The sequence below is a fragment of the Papio anubis genome, chromosome 1 (assembly GCF_008728515.1).
Source record: "Papio anubis isolate 15944 chromosome 1, Panubis1.0, whole genome shotgun sequence".
Taxonomy (NCBI): domain Eukaryota; kingdom Metazoa; phylum Chordata; class Mammalia; order Primates; family Cercopithecidae; genus Papio; species Papio anubis.
This window is the reverse complement of record NC_044976.1, coordinates 35,960,280-35,983,208: the sequence shown is the minus strand read 5'-3', so window position 1 is coordinate 35,983,208 and position 22,929 is coordinate 35,960,280. Positions and strand designations below refer to the sequence as shown.

The 22,929-nt window shown below is 46.6% G+C and overlaps 1 protein-coding gene and 1 non-coding gene across 2 annotated transcripts in view; one reads left to right on the top strand and one right to left on the bottom strand.

Moving 5' to 3' along the window:
• The window catches only part of EPHA10 (EPH receptor A10), a 47,658-nt gene that overhangs the window by 3,754 nt on the left and 20,975 nt on the right, over positions 1 to 22,929 (top strand). The window contains exons 4-5 of the mRNA XM_021939572.2: positions 7,361 to 7,516; positions 8,430 to 8,780. Of these exons, the coding sequence (XP_021795264.1) occupies positions 7,361 to 7,516; positions 8,430 to 8,780 (507 nt within the window). The remainder of the gene's footprint in view (positions 1 to 7,360; positions 7,517 to 8,429; positions 8,781 to 22,929) is intronic.
• LOC116272495 lies at positions 11,315 to 11,415 on the bottom strand. Its single transcript, XR_004181165.1, has one exon. It is a non-coding gene; the product is annotated as a small nucleolar RNA U13 (small nucleolar RNA).

The window sequence follows — 22,929 nt, the reverse complement described above, 5'->3', positions numbered from 1 at the left end:
GGTTGGGGGCCGTGGGGTGGGAGTGTAGAGCATAGGTGGCAATTGAGAGAGAGTGTGCCCTAGATGAGGAGAGGCGGGGATGGGGTCGGGATGCAGTGAGAAGCCTTGGACTCTGGAGCGCAAGGAAAGCCCTGAAGTTTGTGGAGTTTCCAGTGGGTCCAGTCAGGGCCAATGAGTGAACGTACTAGGAGGTGAAATTGACTAGCTAAGGAGGCATTAGGGACCTATATCTTAGGCACCTCACACAGGCCTTCTCATTTATTTTCATGGCAATAAAGGAAGTCTTTTTTTTTTTTTTTTTTTTTGATACGGAGTCTCTCTTGCTCTGTCACTCAGGCTGGAGTGCACTGGCCTGATCTCGGCTAACTGCAACTTCCACCTCCTGGGTTCAAGCGATTCTCCTGCCTCAGCCTCCTGAGTAGCTGGGATTACAGGCATATATCACCATGCCCAGCTAATTTTTGTATTTTTAGTAGAGACCGGGTTTCACCATGTTGGCCAGGCTGGTCTCAAACTCCTGACCTCAAGTGATCCACCTACCTAGGCCTCCCAGAGTGCAGGGATTACAGGCATGAGCCACCTCGCCCAGCCTAAAAGAAGTCATTCTTTTTTTTTTTTTTTTTTTTTTGAGACGGAGTCTTGCTCTGTCGCCCAGGCTGGAGTGCAGTGGCGCGATCTCGGCTCACTGCAAGCTCCGCCTCCCGGGTTCATGCCATTCTCCTGCCTCAGCTTCCGGAGTAGCTGGGACTACAGGCGCCCGCCACCACGCCCGGCTAATTTTTTTTGTATTTTTTAGTAGAGACGGGGTTTCATCGTGTTAGCCAGAATGGTCTCAATCTCCTGACCTCGTGATCTGCCCGTCTCAGCCTCCCAAAGTGCTGGAATTACAGGCGTGAGCCACGGCGCCCGGCCAAGGAAGTCATTCTTATCTCTATTTCACAGATGAAGAAACAGAGCCTCAGAGAGATTAGTACCTCACTTGCAAAGTTAGGAAATGGGGAGCTAGGACTTGAATTCAGGCTTGCCCAACTCTCACATTCTTTGTATGACACCATGCGGTCTCCCCTGTGCATAAGGAAGAACTCTACAACAGCCCAAGCTTCAGACTAGTGGGATTGGTAGCATACAGAGAGGAATATCCCAGTCACGGACCAGATACTTGGAGTTAGAGACTGGCGGGGGGATTATTTATGCTGGAGAGAGGGATTGGGAGGTTGCACTAGATGGTTACTAAGATCACATCCCACTCTCTGAACTACAATCAGTGTGCTCCCTAGGGGAGATCCTTCATGTTGAGGGTTTTGCTGGGTTCTTAGGCTGGTGGGGGCATTAGGAACAGACCTCTCATTCTCTCTCCTGCCTGTGGCTTTGGACCCAGAGGGTGAGGATGGGGTTATGAATGTGTATACTTAATATAGAAAGATCAAGGTATGCTTTTTCTAAACCATGTCCTTTCCTGGGTGCCAGGGCAACAGAAATGAGTCAGACATAGTCCCAGCTCTCAAGAAGTTCACAGTCTAGATGGAGAGATGCAAAAATTTAAAAATCACAAGAGGGTAAATATATGCTATAACAGAGGGATACACAGAGTGGTGGGAAGATGGGAGGAAGTGACTAAATTTGCTCTCATCCCTTTGTTCAATCATCCATCCAATATGAATTGAGGATGTGCCAGCTGCATTTATTGAGGGCTTATTATATGTATATAGATGAATGCCACCATCTCCTCCCTGCAGAAATTGTAATTTAGTGAAAGACTGGGAGGCATGAACCTTCCTGAGCTCCCCAGATATAGTTAGGATCCACCTCTGTACTCTCCAGTATTCACTGAAAACTATTTCTGTACTTACCCCATGGTATGCAGTGATCTACTTATGTGTGTTTTCATCACTAGATTAAGACCTTCTTTTATTTTTTTAGAGATGGGGGTCTGTCTATGTTGCCTGGGCTTGAGTGTAGCAGCTATTCATAGGCATGATCATAGTGCATTACAGCCTTGAGTTTTTGGGTTCAAGCATTCCTTCTGCTTCAGCCTCCTGAGTAGGTGGGACTACAAGGACCACACACTAGTTTAGGAACTTCTTGAACTCAGGCACTGGGCCTTCCTAGTGTCAGCAGCCCCAGCATCCATAACAGGATAAGCCATATGGTAGGTGTTCAGTGAAAATGCATTGGGTGAAAAAGTGGCTACTATAGGGTGTGATACATAAACAGAGAGCTAAGGAAGCATGGAAGGGATAACCTAATTCTAAGCATGGAGAAGGCTTCCTGGAGAAGACTTCCCAGGGAAGGTGAGAAGGTCCTTTTTCCCAGGCAGCCTAGAGCATTCTAAGCTTAGGAATTGCATGCAGAAGCATGGAGGCAGGAAGGAACACAGCGTGCCTGGGCCTATGTAACTAAATGTGGTTAGAGCAGAGGGCACGTGGGGGTATGGGAGTGAAGTGTTGGGGATGAGAGGAGCAGGGGGAAATCGTGAAGGGCCTTGAATGTTGGGATAAAGAGCTTAGACTTTATGCTTTAGGCCAATGGGGAGGATTTGAAGCAGGGATCTGACATGCTCAGATTTGTATTTTCAAAATATCACTCAAGCTGCAATTGCAAAGAAAGGATTGAAGAGGGAATGATTGGGAGCCAGAAGATGAAGAAGGAAGATGGTGCAATAGTGCAGGAGAAAGAGCACAAGGGCTGAACTAAGATAGTAGCAGAGATCATTGAGAGATGAGGATAGATGGGATCATGAGTTGGCAGCCACAGCACTTAGTGACCATGTGTTACAGGAGGAGAAAGGAGTCCACTTTGACTTACATGCTACTGGGGATCGAATGGACAGAGGGATAATTCACTGGGGTACAGAACACAGGACATGGATAGACACATCATATTTATGATGTCCATGGTACATTCCAGTGGAGGTAGCTAGAAAGTGGGTCTGGAGCTCAGCAAGAGAGAGACAGTACTTGAAGCTGTGGGTGTGGTTGGGACAGACCAGGCAGAATGTGTGGGGTAAGAAGCCAAGTGGGCCAACAATGAAGACTCATAGAATAGCAATATTAAGGATAGGTAGAAAATACAGAGCCCATTAAAAAGGCTAAGAGGGAGTGGTCAGAGAATGGAGGAGAACCAGGAGAGTGTGATATTATGATAGCCAAGAGAGATAGAGGTGTCCAGGAAGGAATGGCCTACAGAGTTGGGAAGCAGTCAGGTAAGTTGAGGGTTAGAAAGTGCCCAGTTGGTGGCCTTGGTGAGAGCAATTGCAGCTGAGTGATGGACAGAGAGACCAGGTTGCAGTAGACTGAAGGATAAAGGAAGTTGAAGAGCTTGAGTCAGGGAGTCTAGAAGCCTGGATTTGAATTAGGAGAAGAGGAGGTATCTTGAGGAGAACATTGGGTTGAGAGAGGATTTTTATTATAGATAGGAGAGACTTGTTTGTATGCTGAAGGACAAAGAGCCACTGGGGTACCAAGTGTGTATATGGGCATATCCCCATCCCAGTCCCAGGAGTCAGGAGTATTTTATTACTGATGTGGGCTAGAATTGCTGATGCATGTTGCTAATAAAAAGCAGGCCAGATTTTAGTCAGTTTTATTATTATTTTTACACACTCTTTAGTTTGTGCCCTTATTGCCTGCACCCAAAATGGAACACTTTTTACTGCTTCACTACCAAGAGGGGAGACGACTGATGGAATGTAGTCTTTGATGAGGTTAAAGGGAGAGATCCAGGGTGGAGACAGAGGGGCTGGCCTTCAACAGGAGGTGGCTCATTCCCTCCTCTAGGACTGAAAGGGAGGAGGAGATGGGAGATGGTTGTGGATGGGGGCATTTGTGTGTTTTGATGGGCAGATGTTGAGGGAATTACTGACTGATGGCTTCTCTTCTCCCTATAAGGTGGGAGGGAGGGCATCTGTACAAATGGACAGTAAGGTCCTTGTCTGTTTTATTCATTGCTGTGTATCTATAGAGCCTACCTAATAGATGCTAAAAACTATTTGCTGAATGAACGGATCAGGATTGAGAGGAGGAGGTTTCTCTGGGAAATGAGGGAGAAAGAGGGAGAGAGACAAAGAGACTCAGGAACCCAATCCATGTCTGATGAGACCAGAAAAAGGCCATTTGTAATGGCCTCAGCTCTGCCTTGGGGAGTGGGCAGCTGGGGACAATGCCAAGGAAAGCTTCACAAGGGAGATGTTATTTGAACTGGGGTTTGGAGAAGTATAGAAGTTTGCCAGGAGAAAAGGGATATAAGGAGTTATAGAACAAGACCCAGAGATGTGAAAGGACGAGCTCAGTGTACCATGGGTAGAGTAGTTGGCAGTGGGGAGCTGTTGGAGGATATTAGGAAGGGAAGAGAAATGATTGGATTTGTATTTAGAAAGTTAAGGCCTTCCAAGTGCCTTCTGCAGCTAACACGGGCTCCCCTCTAAAAGTAGATGGATAAGGGGGAAATAGAGCTAAGATGTTCTTTTCCACTTTTTGTTTCTCTTTAGTGACCTTGACTTTTGTTCTCCCTCTGTTAGCCATTAGAGAAATTAGTGAAAGAACTGGGGTTTCCTTTGGGGGAAAAAATCAGGGCATGTAACCAGTATCTTTAATTCTCTGCTAGGGCCAGATGCAGTGGCTCACACCTGTAATCCCAGCAATTTGGGAGCCCAAGGCAGGAGGATCGCTTGAGCTAGGAGTTCAAGATCAGCCTGAGAAACACAGGGAGATCCCATCTCTACACACAAAAAAATTAGCCAGGCATGGTGGCACAGCATGCCTGTGGTTCCAGCTACTTGGGAGGCTGTGGTGGGAGGATTGCTTGGCCCCAGGAGGTGGGGGCTGTAGTGAGCTATGATTGTGCCACTACACTCCAGTCTGGGCAACAGAGCAAGACCCTGCCACAAACAAACAAACAAACAAACAGAAAACAACTCAGTGGGATTGCCTTGGAGCCAAGGGACCTAAGCAGATACGTTCTCTAAGGCTCCATAGGGCACAATGAGCCCCTGTGATGGGGTGGCACAAGGGGCATTACAGACAGGGAAGCTAATGTGGGCTCATCCTAAGAGGCACTTTCTGCCAGCATTGTTCAACAAAGGCAGCCTCAGAAGCGGGTGAGTGCCTCATGATAAAGTATGTGACAAAGGCTGTGGCTACTGCTGGGGAAGCTGCCAGAGGACCAGGCCAGTGGGAGCTGAGCTACATTATCTCTGAAGTTCTGACCTTGAAGAGAGGGAGGGGCTGGCAGTCAGGAATCCCTGAGTCTGCTCTTCAGCACAAACTCCTTCTAAGCAGAGCCTCACACAGCAGAGATACCACTGTGGTCACTGATGGGCCCACCCACCTCTAGCACAGCAGCCACCCTCATACACTTGTGGGGAGGGAGCCTCCAGCATTCTTCCCCTTTTGCTGTGAAACCCTGTGAACAGATCATTTATCTAGGCTCTCACTTGCTCTCCTATTTCACAACAGAGGTGGGCAGGGCATGGTTATTATTCCTATTTGACCAATGCTTCCTTGAGGCCAGAGAGGCACAAGGAGTGGCCCAGCCAACACTAGAACCCAAGCTTTCCAAGTCCCAGCCTGGGTCTCTGCTACCCACCAGACCACGGGGATAGTTGGCCCTTGCTCTGTTCTGCAGGCAGAGGAGGCTTCTGAAGGCTCCTGGGCTGCCAAGCCCCTCCCCAGAGTTGTGTTGCCCAGAACTCTGAGTGAGATGGACCCTCTCAAACCTATGCCTTCCAGACAGTGGAAATCCTAGTCCCCTCCCCTCTTCTGCCACACAGGCGGAAAGTTCTTCCCAAGGGCTAGCCTGCACCCTTTCTGTTGTACTGCGTCTTCTTGGAGCTGGAGAGCAGCCAACTAGACTAGAGGACAGGGCCAGGGAACAAGGTGAGGACCACCCAAGCTCTGAGAGGTAGGGCCGGGAGCCACCTGGCCCAGCTGGTGAGAATTTTTTTTAAAGTGGGTGTTTAGCAGTTATCACTTAAGGCCTGTGGGGGAGGAACAGTAATTACTACCATTATTGTGAAAATGTGGTTGGTACTGGGCTAGGTAGTTCACATGTTTTATCTCAATCCTCCAACAACCTTTTTGAGGTAGGTACTCAATACAAGGCTCAGAGGGGTCAACTGATGTGCTCAAGGCCACACAGCAAATAAGTGGTGTGACTCAGCTACAAACCCAGGTTGTTCAGGTAGAAACACTTGTGATCTTAACAACCTGTGTTCTGAGAAGTGAGAGAAGCAAACTGAGTAGGTGTCAAGACTGGAACTAGGTCTGACTCATGGTCCAGGGAACTTTTACTGGCCCTTCTCTCTCTACCCACCCCCCTCCACCTGGTTGGCTTTACTTTCAGTTGGGAATTTATGACGCACTAACTGTGGTGGTGGGAGGGTGTGTGTGTGTGTGTGTGTGCGCGTGTGCATGCGTGCTTGTGTGTTTGTCCCTGGGTAACTGTGGAACAGCTCTTGGGGCACCTCTCCTCCCCTCTCTTCCTCACAGCAGGACTGCAGAATTTTACTCATTTTCTTCCAGTGGTCCTGAGGGTGGTGTGATGTGGGCTTGGGTTGGAATCCCAGAGGCTGTGGGACAGTAGCTGTAGGCAACTTCACCTCTCCTAGCCTTAGCTCCCTCATTTTTAAAAGGGGATAAAGGGCCAGGCACAGTGGCTCATACCTGCAATTTCAACATTTTGGGAGGCCAAGGTGGGCAGATCGCTTGAGGCCAGAAATTCGAGATCAGCCTGGTCAGCATGGTGAAACTCCATCTCTGCTAAAAATACAAAAAAAGTAGCCAGGCATGGTGGTGCACGCTTGTAATCCCAGCTACTCAGGAGGCTGAGGCAGAAGAATCGCTTAAACCTGGGAGGTGGAAGTTGCAGTGAGTGGAGATCCGGCCACTGAACTCCAGCCTGGGTGATAGAAGGAGACTCAAAAATAAATAAATAAATAAAATAAAAAGAGGATAAAGTATATAACCTCACAGATGGTTGTGAGGATTCAATGCATTAATAGATGTAATTTAAAAAATAATACATAGAGACAGGGTTTGGCCATGTTGTCCAGGCTGGTCTCCAACTCCTGGGCTCAAGTGATCCTCCGGCTTTGGCCTTCCAAAGTGCTGGGAATACAGGAGTGACCACCGCGACCGGCTGAAAGTAAAATGTTGCAAAGTATTCCAAACACACTGAGCATTTTCTAAGGGTAGGAAATGGGTTGTTCAGGAGTCACTCCACGGGGCAGTGCTGACTGGAGTGGCTGAGTTCCATGTTTTTCTACCGCAATTTGAGGAGATAAACGCTGCCCTAACCAGGCCAGTCAGGAAAGTGGGGAGAAACTGTGGAGGAGCCCCCTCTTCTCACCAGCCATGCCCTGCAGCCTGTCCCCCAGGGTTTTACAAGGTGTCCCCGCGGCGGCCCCTCTGCTCACCGTGCCCAGAGCACAGCCGGGCCCTGGAAAACGCCTCCACCTTCTGCGTGTGCCAGGACAGCTATGCTCGCTCGCCCACCGACCCGCCCTCTGCTTCCTGCACCCGTGAGTCCCCCTCCAGGCTGCACTGCAGAGGGTGGGTTGGGGGGTGGCCAAGGAGGAAGGCCTGATCCAGGTGGTGGCGAAGGCAGGGGTTCCGCACTGGGGCCTACGAGGGCGGACATGGGGGCCAGCGCCCGGAAGGCGGGGTATGGGAAGCGGAGCCTGGGCGCGCCCTGGGGGCCAGGGCCTTTGATGAGAAGAACCAGAACAACTGCGAGAGTCCAGACGGAGGATGGGGTTAGGATGCCTGGTGGATCACTGAGGAGAGCGCCCCCCGCCGCCCTCTCCTCACCCTGCCTACCCTCCAGCCGAAAGGGGGGCTCCCGACCTTCCTTCGCACCATCGGTTCTTGGTCCCCATGCTCCCATCCTCCGCTCCTCACTAACCTCCTCCCAAATCCTCACCAACCGCCCCACCACTCTCACATTCCAACCTCCCAAGGGCTCCCACGACCCCATCTCTGACCCTTCCTTGGGGGAGGGGCGAGCCCCTGCTCCCGCTCGCCCCGGGCTCATCTGCCCTCGACCCCTCACTGACTGACCATGTCTGTTCCAATGTCCTTGACTGAACCCACGCCCCCATTCCTCCCACCCCAGACCCTTCACCCCTGTCCTATCCCCCCTACTCACTGGCTCCCACGGCCCATTGCCGCTCATCCATCCCTGTTCCTTCACTGGCCGTCCCTTCTACCCTCCTCCCTAACAGACCCCACGCCACTGTCCCTCCCGTCCCCCGTCCCCCCTCATCCACCCAGTCCCTTGATGAACGGCCCCGTTCCCTCCTCCCCGACTGACCCTCGCGCCCCTGCTTCTCCTGCCTCACGGGGGGTGGACCAGCCCCCGCCCCCCTCGTGCATTCCGCCCCCTCACGGGCACCCACGCCCCGCCCTGACCGCCCCGCCCCTGTGCCGCCTCAGGGCCGCCGTCGGCGCCGCGGGACCTGCAGTACAGCCTGAGCCGCTCGCCGCTGGCGCTGCGACTGCGCTGGCTGCCGCCGGCCGACTCGGGAGGCCGCTCGGACGTCACCTACTCGCTGCTGTGCCTGCGCTGCGGCCGCGAGGGCCCGGCGGGCGCGTGCGAGCCGTGTGGGCCGCGCGTGGCCTTCGTACCGCGCCAGGCCGGGCTGCGGGAGCGAGCCGCCACGCTGCTGCACCTGCGGCCCGGAGCGCGCTACACTGTGCGCGTGGCCGCACTCAACGGCGTCTCGGGCCCGGCGGCCGCCGCGGGAGCCACCTACGCGCAGGTCACCGTCTCCACCGGGCCCGGGGGTAAGGCCGCCCGCGCCCCCCACCCTGAGGTCCCCGCGCCCTTTTGGGGCCACCCGGTCGGTCTAGCAGGAGCCCCACCCACCCGCCCCAGAGAAGCCACCCTCTGTACACGCACCCCGCCCCTCTCCAGGACACAAAGTCACCCCCCGGACGCCCCAGCGTCAGTCGCCCTTCCCAGTGTGCGAGAGGGACTGAGGATGCAGGCGTCCCCTTACTACCGGGCCAGAGGGGAGACGCGCGGTTCTGTGCGTCTGCGGGAAGCCGCTGGGCGCTCGCCTGTCTCCTGGAGGCCTTGCACAAAGGCTCTGTCCCTCTCACAGCCCTGCAGTTGGCCTTGCCGCTGATTTCTCAGGGAAAAAGAGGTGGAAAGTCCCTTAATCTCTTAACTTCCCTTTAAAAAAATGTCAGTAGGAAGCCGAATTTACTTCCTTCCCTCTGTCTCAGGAAGCGGGATCCCGTCCTGTGTCCCTAGGCCTCTGCATGGTTTTGCTGCATCGGCCACCTCCTTTCCTGGTCCCGGGAAAGGGCAAGGAAGCTTGTAGAGTTAGGCTGTAGGGGCGATGGAACCCACCAGCTAACACATCTCTGAGTCTGGACATGAGGTGAATAAGTGAAGACCTACAACCTTTTCACACCACACCTTCATTCCTGACAGTGTCTTTTGATTCGCTTCTCAGCTGGGGTGGACCTTCAAGTATGCTTGTATTCTTTGCAAGAAAGATAAGCGAGTGGTATGGTTTCCGATTCTCTTCCTAATCGAGGCTATAGGATCGGCCTGTCACCCTGCATCCCTGCTTTCTGTGATCCCGCTTCTGTCTTCTGGTAGTGGTGTTGCCAAGGAGAAGTCTGAGGCCAGGGTTACTTTCATTCTTTTCTACGTAACTTGGACATATGACATATACACGTATGCACACGGATGTTAGAATAATTCTTTAACCTACTTACTGTTGAATATAAACTTTTTTTTTTTTTTTTTTTTTTGAGACAGAGTCTTGCTCTGTGGACAGGCTGGAGTGCAGTGGCACAATCTCGATTCACTGCAACCTCTGCCTCCCGGGTTCAAGTGATTCTCCTGCCTCAGTCTCCCAAGTAGCTGGGACTACAGGTGCATACCACCACACCCAGCTAATTTTTGTATTTTTTAGTAAAGACGGGGTTTCACCATGTTGACCAGGATGGTCTCGATCTCTCAACCTCATGATCTGCCCGCCTCAGTCTCCCAAAGTGCTGGGATTACAGACGTGAGCCACTGTGCGCCCAGCCAAACTTTTTTTTTTTTTTTGAAATGGAGTTTCGCTCTTGTAACCCAGGCTGGAGTGTGGTGGTGTGATCACAGCTCACAGCAACTTCTGGCTCCCGGGTTCAAGCGATTCTCCTGCCTCAGCATCCCGAGTAACTGGGATTATAGGTGTGCACCACCACACCCAGCTAAGTTTTGTGTTTTTAGTAGAGACGGGGTTTCACCATGTTGGCCACGCCGGTGTCGAACTCCTGACCTCAAGTCATCTGCCCGCCTCTGCCTCCCAAACTGCTGGGATTACAGGCATAAGCCACCCACGTGGCTGGCCAAAAATAATCATTTAACCAATATGGATTTCTTTTCTTTTCTTTTTTTTTTTGAGACTGAGTCTTGCTCTGTCGCCCAGGCTGGAGTGCAGTGGCGCGATCTTGGCTCACTACAAGCTCCGTCTCCTGGGTTCAGGCCATTCTCCTGCCCCAGTCTCCCAGGTAGCTGGGACTACAGGTGCACGCCGCCATGACCAGCTAGTTTTTTGTATTTTTAGTAGAGACGGGGTTTCACCGTGTTAGCCAGGATGGTCTCGATATCCTGACCTCGTGATTCGCCTGCGTCGGCCTCCCAAAGTACTGGGATTACAGGCATGAGCCACCGAGCCCGGCCACCAATATGGATTTCTTTTGATTAAGTAAACCTTTTTATTTGCACAACTTTTTTTTTTTTTCCTGGGTGAAGTTTTCTTCAGACCGGGAACAGTGGCTCATTCCGGTAGTCTCAGTACTTTGGGAGCCTGAGGCCAGGAGCAACACAGTGAGACCCTGTCTCTACAAAAAATATTAAAAATTAGCCAGGCATGGTGATGTGTGCCTGTAGTCCCAGCTGCTCAGGAGAGTGAAGCAGGAGGATCAATTGAGTCCAGGAGTTTGAGGCTGCAGCAAGTGATAATTGTGCCACTGCACTCCAGCCTGGGTGACAGAGCCAGACCATGTCTCTTAAAAAAAAAAAAAAAAAAAAGTTTCATTCAGCCACTGCTTTGACTAGAACTTCTGATAGCTCAAATATATCTCTTAAAAATATCTGTAAGCCTTAGGTTGTACATTCATTTTCTGATTCTCAAATCTTGTCACTTCACTTCCCTTATCATTTTGAGCTCTTAATCCATTTCCACTGCCTTTTGGAGATTTCCCAGCTTGTCTGGGTTTCTGGAACAGTGCTATTTTTTACTGTCTCTATTGTGATTTAACGTTTGCTACTGCATTTACATTTTTAAAAATTCTTTTTTTCCATCTTTCTTTCATGTCAGATGAGTATTTTGCCGACGTGAAAAGGTTTGAGGGTGACACATCTCACACACGAGTGTGAATCCCCAATCATCACACTTACAAACTACAAAAGGGTCATATTTTTAAAAATTCAGTATAGAAAAGGAAAAACTCTATAATCTTATTACATAGATATAAACAACTATTAATATCTTAGAGTATATACTTGCAGAAAATTTTTCCTGTCTATCTTGATCTCTGTATTCGTATTTGTAACTATCTACCTATAAAATCCCTTTTGTTTTAATACAGTCATGCACCATATGAAGACATTTTGGTCAACAATGGATGGCATATATGATGGTGGTCCTGTAAGATTATAATAGAGCTGAAAGACTCCTGTCACTTAGTACTTTCTGTCACAATTGCCTGCAGTATTCAGTACAGTCACATGCTGTCACCCAGGCTGTACAGGTTGTAGCCTAGGTGTGTCATAGGCTATGCTGTCTAGGTTTGTGTACGTACACTTTGATGTTTGTACAACAATGAAATCACCTAACAACACATTTCTCAGAACATCTTCCCATCATTTAGCAATGCATGATGGTATATGTAATACTAACTTTTATCTGACATTTTATATTAACAATCTTAACTGTTTTGACACAGATAGATTTAGAAGCTTTGTTAGGGAAATACTCTTCTATTTCCACGTTCTCAATAAGAATACTAAGCTTCCACTGAATGAGTGCCGCTGTGTTTGGCACTGTGCAATATGATTTTCTACATTAATTCATTGAAATGGGGCTGGGCGCTGTGGCTCACACCTGTAATTCCAGCACTTTGGGAGGCTGAGGCAGGCGGATCATTTGAGGTCAGAAGTTCGAGCCAGCCTGGCCAACATGGCGAAACCCTGTTTCTAAAAAAAAAAAAAAATTACCCAGGAGTGGTGGTGCACACCTGTAATCCTAGCTACTGGGGAGGCTGAGGCAGGAGAATCGCTTGAACCCCAGAGGTGGAGGTTGCAGAGAGCGGAGATCGTGCCACTGTACTCCAGCCTGGGAGACAGAGCGAGACTCCACCTAAAAAAAAAAAAAAAGAAAGAAAAGAAAAGAAAAAGAAAGAAAAAAGCAATGAAACTCATTTTAGATTGGTCTTGGAACCCAGGTCTGTCTGACCTCAAAGCCCTGTGCCTTTAACCCCTAGGCCATATAATGCTTCAGTGAACTTTTCTAAAATCAGAAATGGATGCTAATTTTATAAAATGCTTCTTAAGCATTTTCAATATGACCAATTGTTTTCCTTTTTGACCTGTCAGTATGATGAATTCTATTAATGGATTTTTCAATGTGAACTCTTTGCACTCCTGGATTATACCCTACTAGATATGAGTATATTATTCTTCGAATGTTTTGCTGAGTTCATTTGCTTATAAGATTTTTTCCATTTACATTCTTTTTTTTTTTTTTTTTGAGACAGAGTCTTGCTCTGTCCCCCAGGCTGGAGTGCAATGGCGCGATCTCCGCTCACTGCAAGCTCCGCCTCCTGGGTTTACGCCATTCTCCTGCCTCAGCTCCCGAGTAGCTGGGACTACAGGCGCCGCCACCTCGCCCGGCTAGTTTTTTTGTGTGTTTTTAGTAGAGACGGGGTTTCACTGTGTTAGCCAGGATGGTCTCGATCTCCTGACCTTGTGATCCCCCCACCTCGGCCTCCCAAAGTGCTGGGATTACAGGCTTGAGCCACCGCGCCCGGCCCCATCTACATTCTAAAAGAGATTAGTGTTTTGTAATGTGTTCTTTGTTAAGTTTTGGCACTATGGTGATGCTGGCTTTGGTAAAGGTATTGGGAAAAATTTCTTCTTTTTCTCTGCTCTGGTACAGTTTTAATAACACATTTATATATTCCTTGAAGGCATGAAAAACTGCCTGGTAAACTTTCTGGGTTCTATGCCATTTTTGGAGAGAATGTTTGATTTATTTATTTATTATTTTTAATTAATTAATTTATTTTTTTAGATAGAGCCTCACTCTGTTGTCCAGGCTGGAGTGCAATGTCACCATCTCAGTTCACTGCAACCTCCACCTCCCAGGTTCCAGTGATTCTGCTGCCTCAGCCTCCCAAGTAGCTGGGATTACAGGCGCCCACCACCACGCCCAGCTAATTTTTGTTTTTAGTAAACATGGGGTTTCACCATGTTGACCATGCTGGTCTTGAACTCCTGACCTCCGGTGATCTGCCCGCCTCGGCCTCCCAAAGTGCTGGGATTACAGGCGTGAGGCACCGTGCCTGGCAGTTTGATATTTTTAATCTTTACTGTAACTTCTTCTTGATCAGTTTTATAAATCTATGCTTTCCTAGAAAATATTTTGGTATTCTTTTTCTAATTTATTATTAGAAATGTATATATATTTCCTCAGTACCTGGAGTTAACATCACTTTCTCTTTCTTCCTGTTGCATGCTTGTGATTTCTCTCTTTTTTCTTAATTATCCTTGCCAGAAGTTAATTTTATTGGTTATGACACAGAGTCAGCTCTTGAACCTATCAATTCCATTGTTCTTTATTTTCGTCACTTATTTTATGATTTTTTTTTTTTTTTTTTTTGAGATGGAGTCTCACTCTGTTGCCCAGGCTGGAGTCCAATGGCGTGATCTCAGCTCATTGCAACCTCCGGCTCCCAGGTTCCAGTGATTCTGCTTCCTCAGCCTCTCAAGTAGCTGGGAGTACAGGTGCAGGTCAACATGCCTGGCTATATTTTATGATTTTATCTTTATTAATACCTCTATCCTGCTTTCCTGAAGTCTTTATTTTTTTTTTTGAGGCAGAGTTTCACTCTGCCTGTCACCCATGCTGGAGTGCAGTGGCATGATCTTGGATCACTGCAATCTCTGCCTCCTGAGTTCAAGTGATTCTCCTGCCTCAGCCTCCCGAATAGCTGATATTACAGGTGCGCATCACTATGCCTGGCTAATGTTGCATTTTTTTGTAGAGATGGGGTCTCACTATGTTGCCCAAACCGGTCTTGAACTCCTGGACTCAAGCAATCCACCTGCCTTGGCCTCCCAAAGTTTTGGGATAACAGGTGTGAGCCACCCCGCCCAACCTCTGAAGTCTTTTTCTAGGCAAGTCCAGTGCTTAGTTATTTTTTGTTTAAGTTTTTTAAAACTATGAGTTTTCCTCTGAGTATAGCTTTGTCACTTCCAATACATTTGATACATGATATTATCACATTGTTAGTATTATAGGTTTTTTTTTAGGTATAATTCATATAACATAAAATTCACCCTTTTTAAATATACAATGCAGTGATTTTTCATATATTCACATAGTTGTGCAACAAGTACTATCTAATTCTAAAACATTTCATCACCCTGAAAGGAAACCCATTAGTCACTCACCATTCTATCCACCTCCTCTAGCTCTTGGTAACAACAGTCTTTCTGTTTCTATGGATTTGCCTATTCTTGGCATCTCAATACATGGAATTATACAATATGTGAACTTTCATGTCTGGCTTCTTTCACTTAGCATAATGGTTTCAAGGTTCATTCATGTTGTAGCATGTATCAGTACTTCATTCCTTTTTTTTTTTTTTTTTTTTTTTTTTTGAGACAGAGTCTTGCTCTATCACCCAGGCTTGGTGCGATCTTGGCTCACTGCAAGCTCCACCTCCCAGGTTCACGCCATTCTCCTGCCTCAGCCTCCTGAGTAGCTGGGACTACAGAACCCGCCACCACGCCATTAATTTTTGTATTTTTTTTAGTAGAGACGGGGTTTCACTGTGTTAACCAGGATGGTCTCCATCTCCTGACCTTGTGATCCGCCCGCCTTAGCCTCCCAAAGTGCTGGGATTACAGGCGTGAGCCACCGCGTCCGGTCACTTCATTCCTTTTTATGGCTCAATGACATTCCATTGCATGGACAGACCACAGTTTTGCTTATTCATTCATCAGTTGATAGACATTGGGCTGTTTCTACATTTTGGCTATTATGAATAATACTATTATGAATATTAATGTATTCGTAATACATTAATGAATGTATGTTTTTGCGTAAATGTGTATTTTCAGTTCTCATGGCTAGGTACCTAGGAGTGGAATTGCTAAGTCATATGGTTATGGACTGAATTATGTTACCTCCGATTAATGTGTTGAAACCCTAAACCCCAATGTGACTATATTTGGAGAGAGTCCCTTTAAGGAGGTAATTAAGGTCAAATGAGATATAAGGGTGGACCCTAATCCATTAGGAGGTATCTCTATAAGAAAAGGGAGAGACAGCACAGCTCATTCATTCTTTGTCCATATGTGCACAGAGGAAAGGCCACATGAGAATACAGTGGGAAGGTGGCTGGTCAGGAAAATAGCTCTCACCAGATTACAGATCTGCTGACCTCTTGACCTGGGACTTCTGGCCTTCAGAAGTGTGAGAAAATAAATTTTTGTTATGAAAGCCAAAGGTGGCTTTTGTTAGGAAAGCCACCTTTGTTATTTATTTATTTATTTTTTGAGACAGTCTTCCTCTATCACCCAGGCTGGAGTATAATGGTTCAATCTCAGCTCCCTGCAACCTCCGCTTCCCAGGTTCAAGCAATTCTCATGCCTCAGCTTGCCGAGTAGTTGGGATTACAGGTGCATGCCACCACGCCTGGCTAATTTTTGTAGTTTTTAGTAGAGACAGGGTTTCCCCATGTTGGCCAGGCTGGTTTCAAACTCCTGGCCTCAGGTGATCTGCCTATCTTGGCCTCCCAAAGTGCTGGCGTTACAGGTGTGAGCCACCATGCCTGGCCTGAAAGTCACCTTTGTTATTAAAGGTCTGTGGTTTCTTGTTATGGTAACCTGAGCTGACTAATATATATAGTAACTTTTTAAACTTTTGAGGAATTATCAACTTTTTCAAAGCAGCTGTACCATTTTGTATTCCTACCTGCAAAGTACAAGGGTCCAAGTTTCTCCGCCTCCTCACCAATACTTGTTATTGTTTGTCTTTTAAATGGTAGCCATCCTACCAGATGTGAGGTGGTATCTCATTGTGGCTTTGATTTGCATTTCCCTAATAACTAATGATATCGAACATCTTTTCCTATGTAGGGTTTTCTTTTTGTTATTAAGTTATAAGATATTATAACTATAGATATGTATTACAGACACTAGACCCTTGTGTTAGTTTCCCAGGGTTGCTGTAACAAGGTGCCAAAAAACTGGCTGGCCTAAAACAAATGTATTGCAAAATCTAAGTGTCATCAGGGCCATGCTCTCTCTGATGGTTCTAGGGGAGGATCCTTTCCTGCTCTTTCAGCTTCTCATGTTTCCTGGCAATCCTTGGTGTTCCTTGGCTTGCAGATGCATCACTCTAGTCACTTGACTGTCTTTTCCTTGTGTCTTCACATCATCATCTCTCTAGGTGTTTTTCTCTGTGTTCAAATTCTCCTTTTCATGAAGATGCCCATCATGTTGGATTAGAGCCTACCCTAATGGCCTCATTTATTTTTTTTTTGAGACAGAGTCTCGCTCTGTCGCCCAGGCTAGAGTGCAGTGGCATGATCTTGGCTCGCTGCAAGCTCCACTTCCCGGGTTCACACCATTCTCCTGCCTCTGCCTCCTGAGTAGCTGGGACTACAGGCACCCGCCACCATGCCCGGCTAATTTTTTTGTATTTTTAGTAGAGACGGGGCTTCACCGTGTTAGCCAGGATGGTCTCGAATTCCTGACCTCGTGATCTGCCCGTCTCGGCCTCCCAAAGTGCTGGGATTACAGGCATGAGCCATCGTGCCTGGCCCCTAATGGCCTCATTTTAACTTGATTACCTCTGTAAAAATAAGATCACATTCTGAGAAGGGGGTATGGTGGTTGGGACTTCAACATATCTTTTTTAGAGACACAATTTAACCTATACAAACTTTGTCAGATACGTGATTTGTGAATATTTTCTCCCACTCTGTGGTTTGGCTTTCACTTTATTGAGAATAGCCTTTCAATCACAAAAGCTTTTAGTTTCTTCTTCACCCCCCCCCAAGATGGAGTCTTGCTCTGTTGCCCAGGGTGGAGTGCAGTGGTGTGATCTCGGCTTACTGCAACCTCTACCTCCTGGGTTCAAGTGATTCTCCTGCCTCAGTCTCTGGAGTAGCTGGAACTACAGGTGCATACCACCACATCCAGCTTTTGTTTGTTTGTTTGTTTGTTTGTTTTTAGATGGGCTAGAGTGCAGTGGCACGATCTCGGCCCACTGCAACCTCCACCTCCTGGGTTCAAGCAATTCTCCTGCCTCAGCCTCCCGAGTAGCTGGGATTACAGGCACACACTGCCATGCCCAGCTAATTTTTTTTGTATTTTTAGTTGAGACAGAGTTTTACTATGTTGGCCAGGCTGGTCTCGAACTCTTGACTTCGTGATCCGCCCGCCTCAGCCTCCCAAAGGATTACAGGCGTGAACCACTGTGCCTGGCCAAAAACTTTTAATTTTGATGAAGTTGAATTTATTTATTTTTTTCCTTGATTGCTTGTGCTTTTGGTGTCATCGCTAAGAAACCATTGCTTAGTCCAAGGTTAACATTTCTGTGTTTTAGTGTTGTAGTTTTGACTCAAATTATTTTAGAGGATGTGCTTTTATTTCCAGATGACTTGCTTTTATTTTGTTTATTTTTATGTTGCTGATTGTAGTGCTTCATGGAGGTCCGTACATGGTAAAAATTTTTAAACTATTTCATGGCTACTGTAAAACAATGTGCACTATTTTATAGTATAGTTGTTTTTCTCTCTCTTTACATATCTATATCTCTATCTATCTATATATACGCAGATCTTCCTCAACTTAATGACAGGCTTATGTCCCATTAGGCTTATTATAAGTTGAAAATACTATAAGTTGAAAATGCATTTAATGCACCTAGACTGGCAAATATCATGCCTTAGCCTAACCTTCTTTAAACATGCCCAGAATGCTTACATTAGCCTACAGGTGGGCAAAAGCACCTGTTTTACAATGAGTATTTTACATTGAGTATCTCGTGTAATTTATTGAATACTGTATTGAAAGTGCAAAAACAGAATGGTTGTATTGTTTTTACACCATTATAAAACAATCATCAGTTAAACCATCACGAGTTATTATTGTTGTAGTTCCTTCTTATTTTTTACTTGATGTTCCGAAGACTGAGAGGGGTTCGTTTTGCATTCTACTTGTGATTTTGTTAAAATTCCTTGTATTTGTAATGAATTTTATTTTAAATATTTCAATTTTGCTGATGCACTTTTAGTTTCTTCACCCAGGCCTTCTCAGTTTCTCCATTTTTATCTCATCTCATCTTGTTTCTTTTTCTTCTCCACCTGTTTTCTCCTTATGACCTTCTGTAGCTAGTTGGTGGAGACTGTGTTTTCTTTCTTCTTAAAGTGCCAGAGCGTTTTACTTACTCTCTATCATATTAAATCACTTTTCAAGATCTGCTTCTCCTGAGTCTTCAGAATAATGTTGCTATTCCCTTATTCTGAAATATTTTTTCATATATCCAATTTCTGGTGTTTTCTATTTACTTGTTCTTGAGTAAGGAGATAGCTGGTGTTTGTTAACAACAACAAAAAAGATGCGTGAATTGCCCTTTGGATTAGTTATGAGGTTTTCAGCTGCAAGTAACAATAAATCTCAGTCTGATTTTATTTTATTATTATTATATTATTATTATTAGATACAAGGTCTTACTCTGTCACTCAGGCTGGAGTGCAGTGGCATGATCATAGGCTCACTGCAACCTCGAACTCCTGGGGTCAGGTGATCCTCTCACCTGAGTCTCCCAAGTAGCTAGGACTGCAGGCATGTGCCAACATGCCCAGCTAGCTCTCTTTTTCTTTTTAAATTTTTCTGTAGAGATGGAGTATTGCTATGTTGCCCAGGCTGGTCTCTAACTCCTGGCCTCAAGCAAGACCCCCACCTATGCCTCTCAAAGCTCTGGGATTATAGGCATGAGCCACAATGCTGGGCCCTAACTGACTTTAACTTAAATGATTTCTTAGCTCACATAAGAGGGCTAGAATTAGAGCTTGGTTCATTCAGCAGCTCAAAAGTGTCCTCAAGGACCCAGGTTTTTTCTGTCTGTCCACTCTGCCATTCTTATCACATAGGCTGGTTCCTTCATGGTAGCAAGGTGGCTGCAGCAGCTCCAGACGTCACATCCTTACCAGTCAGAGGCAGAAAAAGAACTGTTTCTTCCTTGCAGGTATCTTTTCAAAAGCAAGAAACTTCTCTGAATCCCATGTCTCCAGCTAACTTCTTTTGTTGGCCAGAACTGGACTGTAAGCCCAACCCTAAAGCATTCATTGGCAAAGGGAATGAGTGCACACAAATGTCTTAGAACAACCAGAATTTACCCAAGTCACCTATGGGGAGACAGACTCTGAACCAAAAATTCAGCTCAACTAGCAGGAAAGGGAACAAGGCTGTTGACTAGGTTTCCAATAGTATCTGCTGCAACTTTGGCCCCACTTGGGTGCTGGCTGATTCCTATCCCAAAGCTACAGCTGGAGAGCAGGTGCTGGGTGTTAGTTTTTAACTCCATTAGCAGGATTTATCAGGCTTTCATCTAACTATCTCTTCGGAGCTGAAATGGAACCATCTTCTACCTCTCTATCCTGGCCATCTGATACTTTCCACAAATGTAGCTCAAAAATTGACACGTCTAGCCTCCCTTCCCCATCTCTGCCCCTATCTGAATTCACAAGGAACTTTGCCACCTCCTAGAATGCTTCATCACTCCTCTCACCTTTGTGCTCAGGTCTTTTCTGAGAGCTGCCATCTCAAAGTGAATTTTGGCTGAGAAGTACCCCTGGGGGATAGGGAAGAGCACTCTTCCTCGAAAGCAGCTCTGCAGTAGAGTGCTGGCTGTGCATTGTCCACTTGACAAAGACCTGGTTTTTTTTTTTTTTTTTTAAAGGGTCAGACACTGAATGGAGGAATAAAGGATTTTTCAAGTTATTTTTAGAATGGGAGGCAATGCTACTCTGTGGGCAGTGTAGACTGGGGATTCATTACAATTGTACTTTTTGATCTAGTCCCACTGGCTTAATCAAAGTAGAAATGTGCCACTCTTCTCTCCAGCGCCCATTCTGGCGATCAGCTGTCAAGACTAGTTTATGGTGAGGGTGTAGGTTTTCAACTCTTACTGTGTCTTTATGTTTTAATTGGAATTTGGGAAAGACATGGAGTGGAGGCTGCTAGCTGTATATAACATTGAAGACTAGAAACAACATCCACGCACTTTTCAGAGCCTGAGCCACCTACTCCCTGTCTCCACTTCCTTGCCTTATTACTGTCTGATCAGTACTTTCCTCAATCCCCGGAAGGCACCAGGAACGTCCACTTTATGAAAGCCAGTGGGAAGTTTGAATCATCATCTTACTCTGTCTCCTGTCAGCGTAAGACATTGCCCAGCGCCCGCTCCTCTTGCTGGAATGCTCAGTCCCTCATACACGTGACTTCATAAAATTCCCACAGCAAGCCTAGGAGGTGTCATCATTGTTCCCATTTGACACATGGGGAAACCAAGGATCAGGGTGAGTAAGATCACTTGCTTGTGGATGAATAGTGGGTTGACCACCGCAAAAGTCAGGAGGGAACCTTCCTAAATGTTCTCTTCCCTCGGCTTCCATCACCGTGGTCTTCCTCCTGCCTCTCTGGCTGCTTCTTGTCAAGCTTATTCTCCTTTGCCTGGTTCTTAAATGTTGGCGTTTCTCAGGCTTATTCCCTGAAAGCCTTTCCTCTTCTCTTTCTACGCATTTTCCCTGGATGGTTTCATCCCTTCACCTTCTCATGGCTTCTGCATCTCCATCTTTCTCCCAGACACCTTTTCTGAGCCCCAGAACCATTTCTCCCGCTGCCTTCCTGGCATCTTCTCTTGGAAACCCCTTTGCTGAACACTAACCTCAGGCCTTATTACCTCCCATACATGTGTGTATGTGTGTGTATGCTGCTGTTCATCTGACGTCATCTAGACCGGCTGTTCTCAAACTTGCCTGCACACTGGACTCACCAAGAAACTTAAAAAATAAAACAACTAATCCCTGAGCTCCAGCCTACAGAGATGATGATTTGTTTGCTCTGGGTTGTGACCTGGGCATCATTTTTTTTTATGGTAAAAAACACATAAAATGTATCATCTTAACCCATTTTATGTGTATAGTACGGTAATGTTAACTAGATATGTTATCCAATGGATCTCTATAACTTTTCCTTTTCTTAATTTTTTTTTTGAGACTGGGTCTCGCTGTATTGCCTAGGCTGGAGTACAGTGGCAGTCTTGACCTTCTGGTCTTAGGCAATCCTCCTGTCTCAGCCTCCCACGTAGCTGGGACCACAGGTGTGTGACACCATGCCCAGCTAATTTTTTGATTTTTTTGTAGAGACAGGGTTTCACTTTGTTGTCCAGGCTGGTATTGAACTCCTGGGCTCAAGCGATCCTCCCACCTTGGTTCTCTCAAAGTGCTGAGATTACAGACATGAGCTCTCATACCTGAGGTGTAGAACTTTTTCATCTTGCAAAGCTGAAATTCTATATCCAGTCAACAACTCCCCTTTACCTCCACCACCCTCCCCTGGCAACTACCATTCTACTTCCTTTTTTTTGAGGGGGGTGGTGCTGGGACAGGGTCTCACTCTATCAACCAGGCTAGAGGGCACTGGTGCAATCTTGGCTCACTGCAACCTCTGCTTCCTGGGTTCAAGTGATTCTCCTGCCTCAGCCTCCCAAGTAGCTGAGATTATAGGTGCCCCCCACCACACCTGGTTAATTTCTGTATTTTTAGTAGAGACAGGGTTTCACCACATTGGCCAGGCTGGTCTTGAATTCCTGGCCTCAAGTGATCTACCTGCCTTGGCCTACCAAAGTGTGCTGGGTTTACAGGCATGAGTCACTGAGATTACAAACATGAGTCACTGCACCTGGCCTACTATTCTACTTTCCGTTTCAAAGAGTTTGACTACTTTAGATACCTCACATAAGTGGAATCATGCAGTATTTGTCTTTTTGTGACGGATTATTTCACTTAGCATAATGTCTTCAAGGTTCATTCATACTGTAGCATATGACAGAGTTTTCTTCTTTTTAAGGACTGAATAATATCCTCTTGTATGTATACACTACATATTCTTTTTTCTTTTTTTTTTTTTTACTCTTTTATTATTATACTTTAAGTCCTAGGGTACATGTGCACAACGTGCAGGTTTGTTACATAGGTATGTATGTGCCATGTTGTTTGCTGCACCCATCAACTCGTCATTTACATTAGGTATTTCTCCTACTACTGTCCCTCCCCCCGCCCCCACCCCCAACAGGCTCCAGTGTGTGATGTTCCCTGCCCTGTGTCCATGTGTTCTCATTGTTCAGCTCCCACCAATGAGTGAGAACATGCAGTGTTTGGTTTTCTGTCCTTGTGATAGTTTGCTTAGATTGATGGTTTCCAGTTTCATCCATGTCCCTGCAAAGGACATGATCGTATAGTAATTACAATTTTTTGAGGAACCTCCATATTGTTTTCCATAGCAGCTGCACCAATTTACATTCCTACCAATTTACATTGCTACACAACGGTGTACAAGGGTTCCAATTTTTTCATGTCCTTGCCAACACTTGTTATGTTCTATATTTTTGGTAGTGGTCATCCTAAA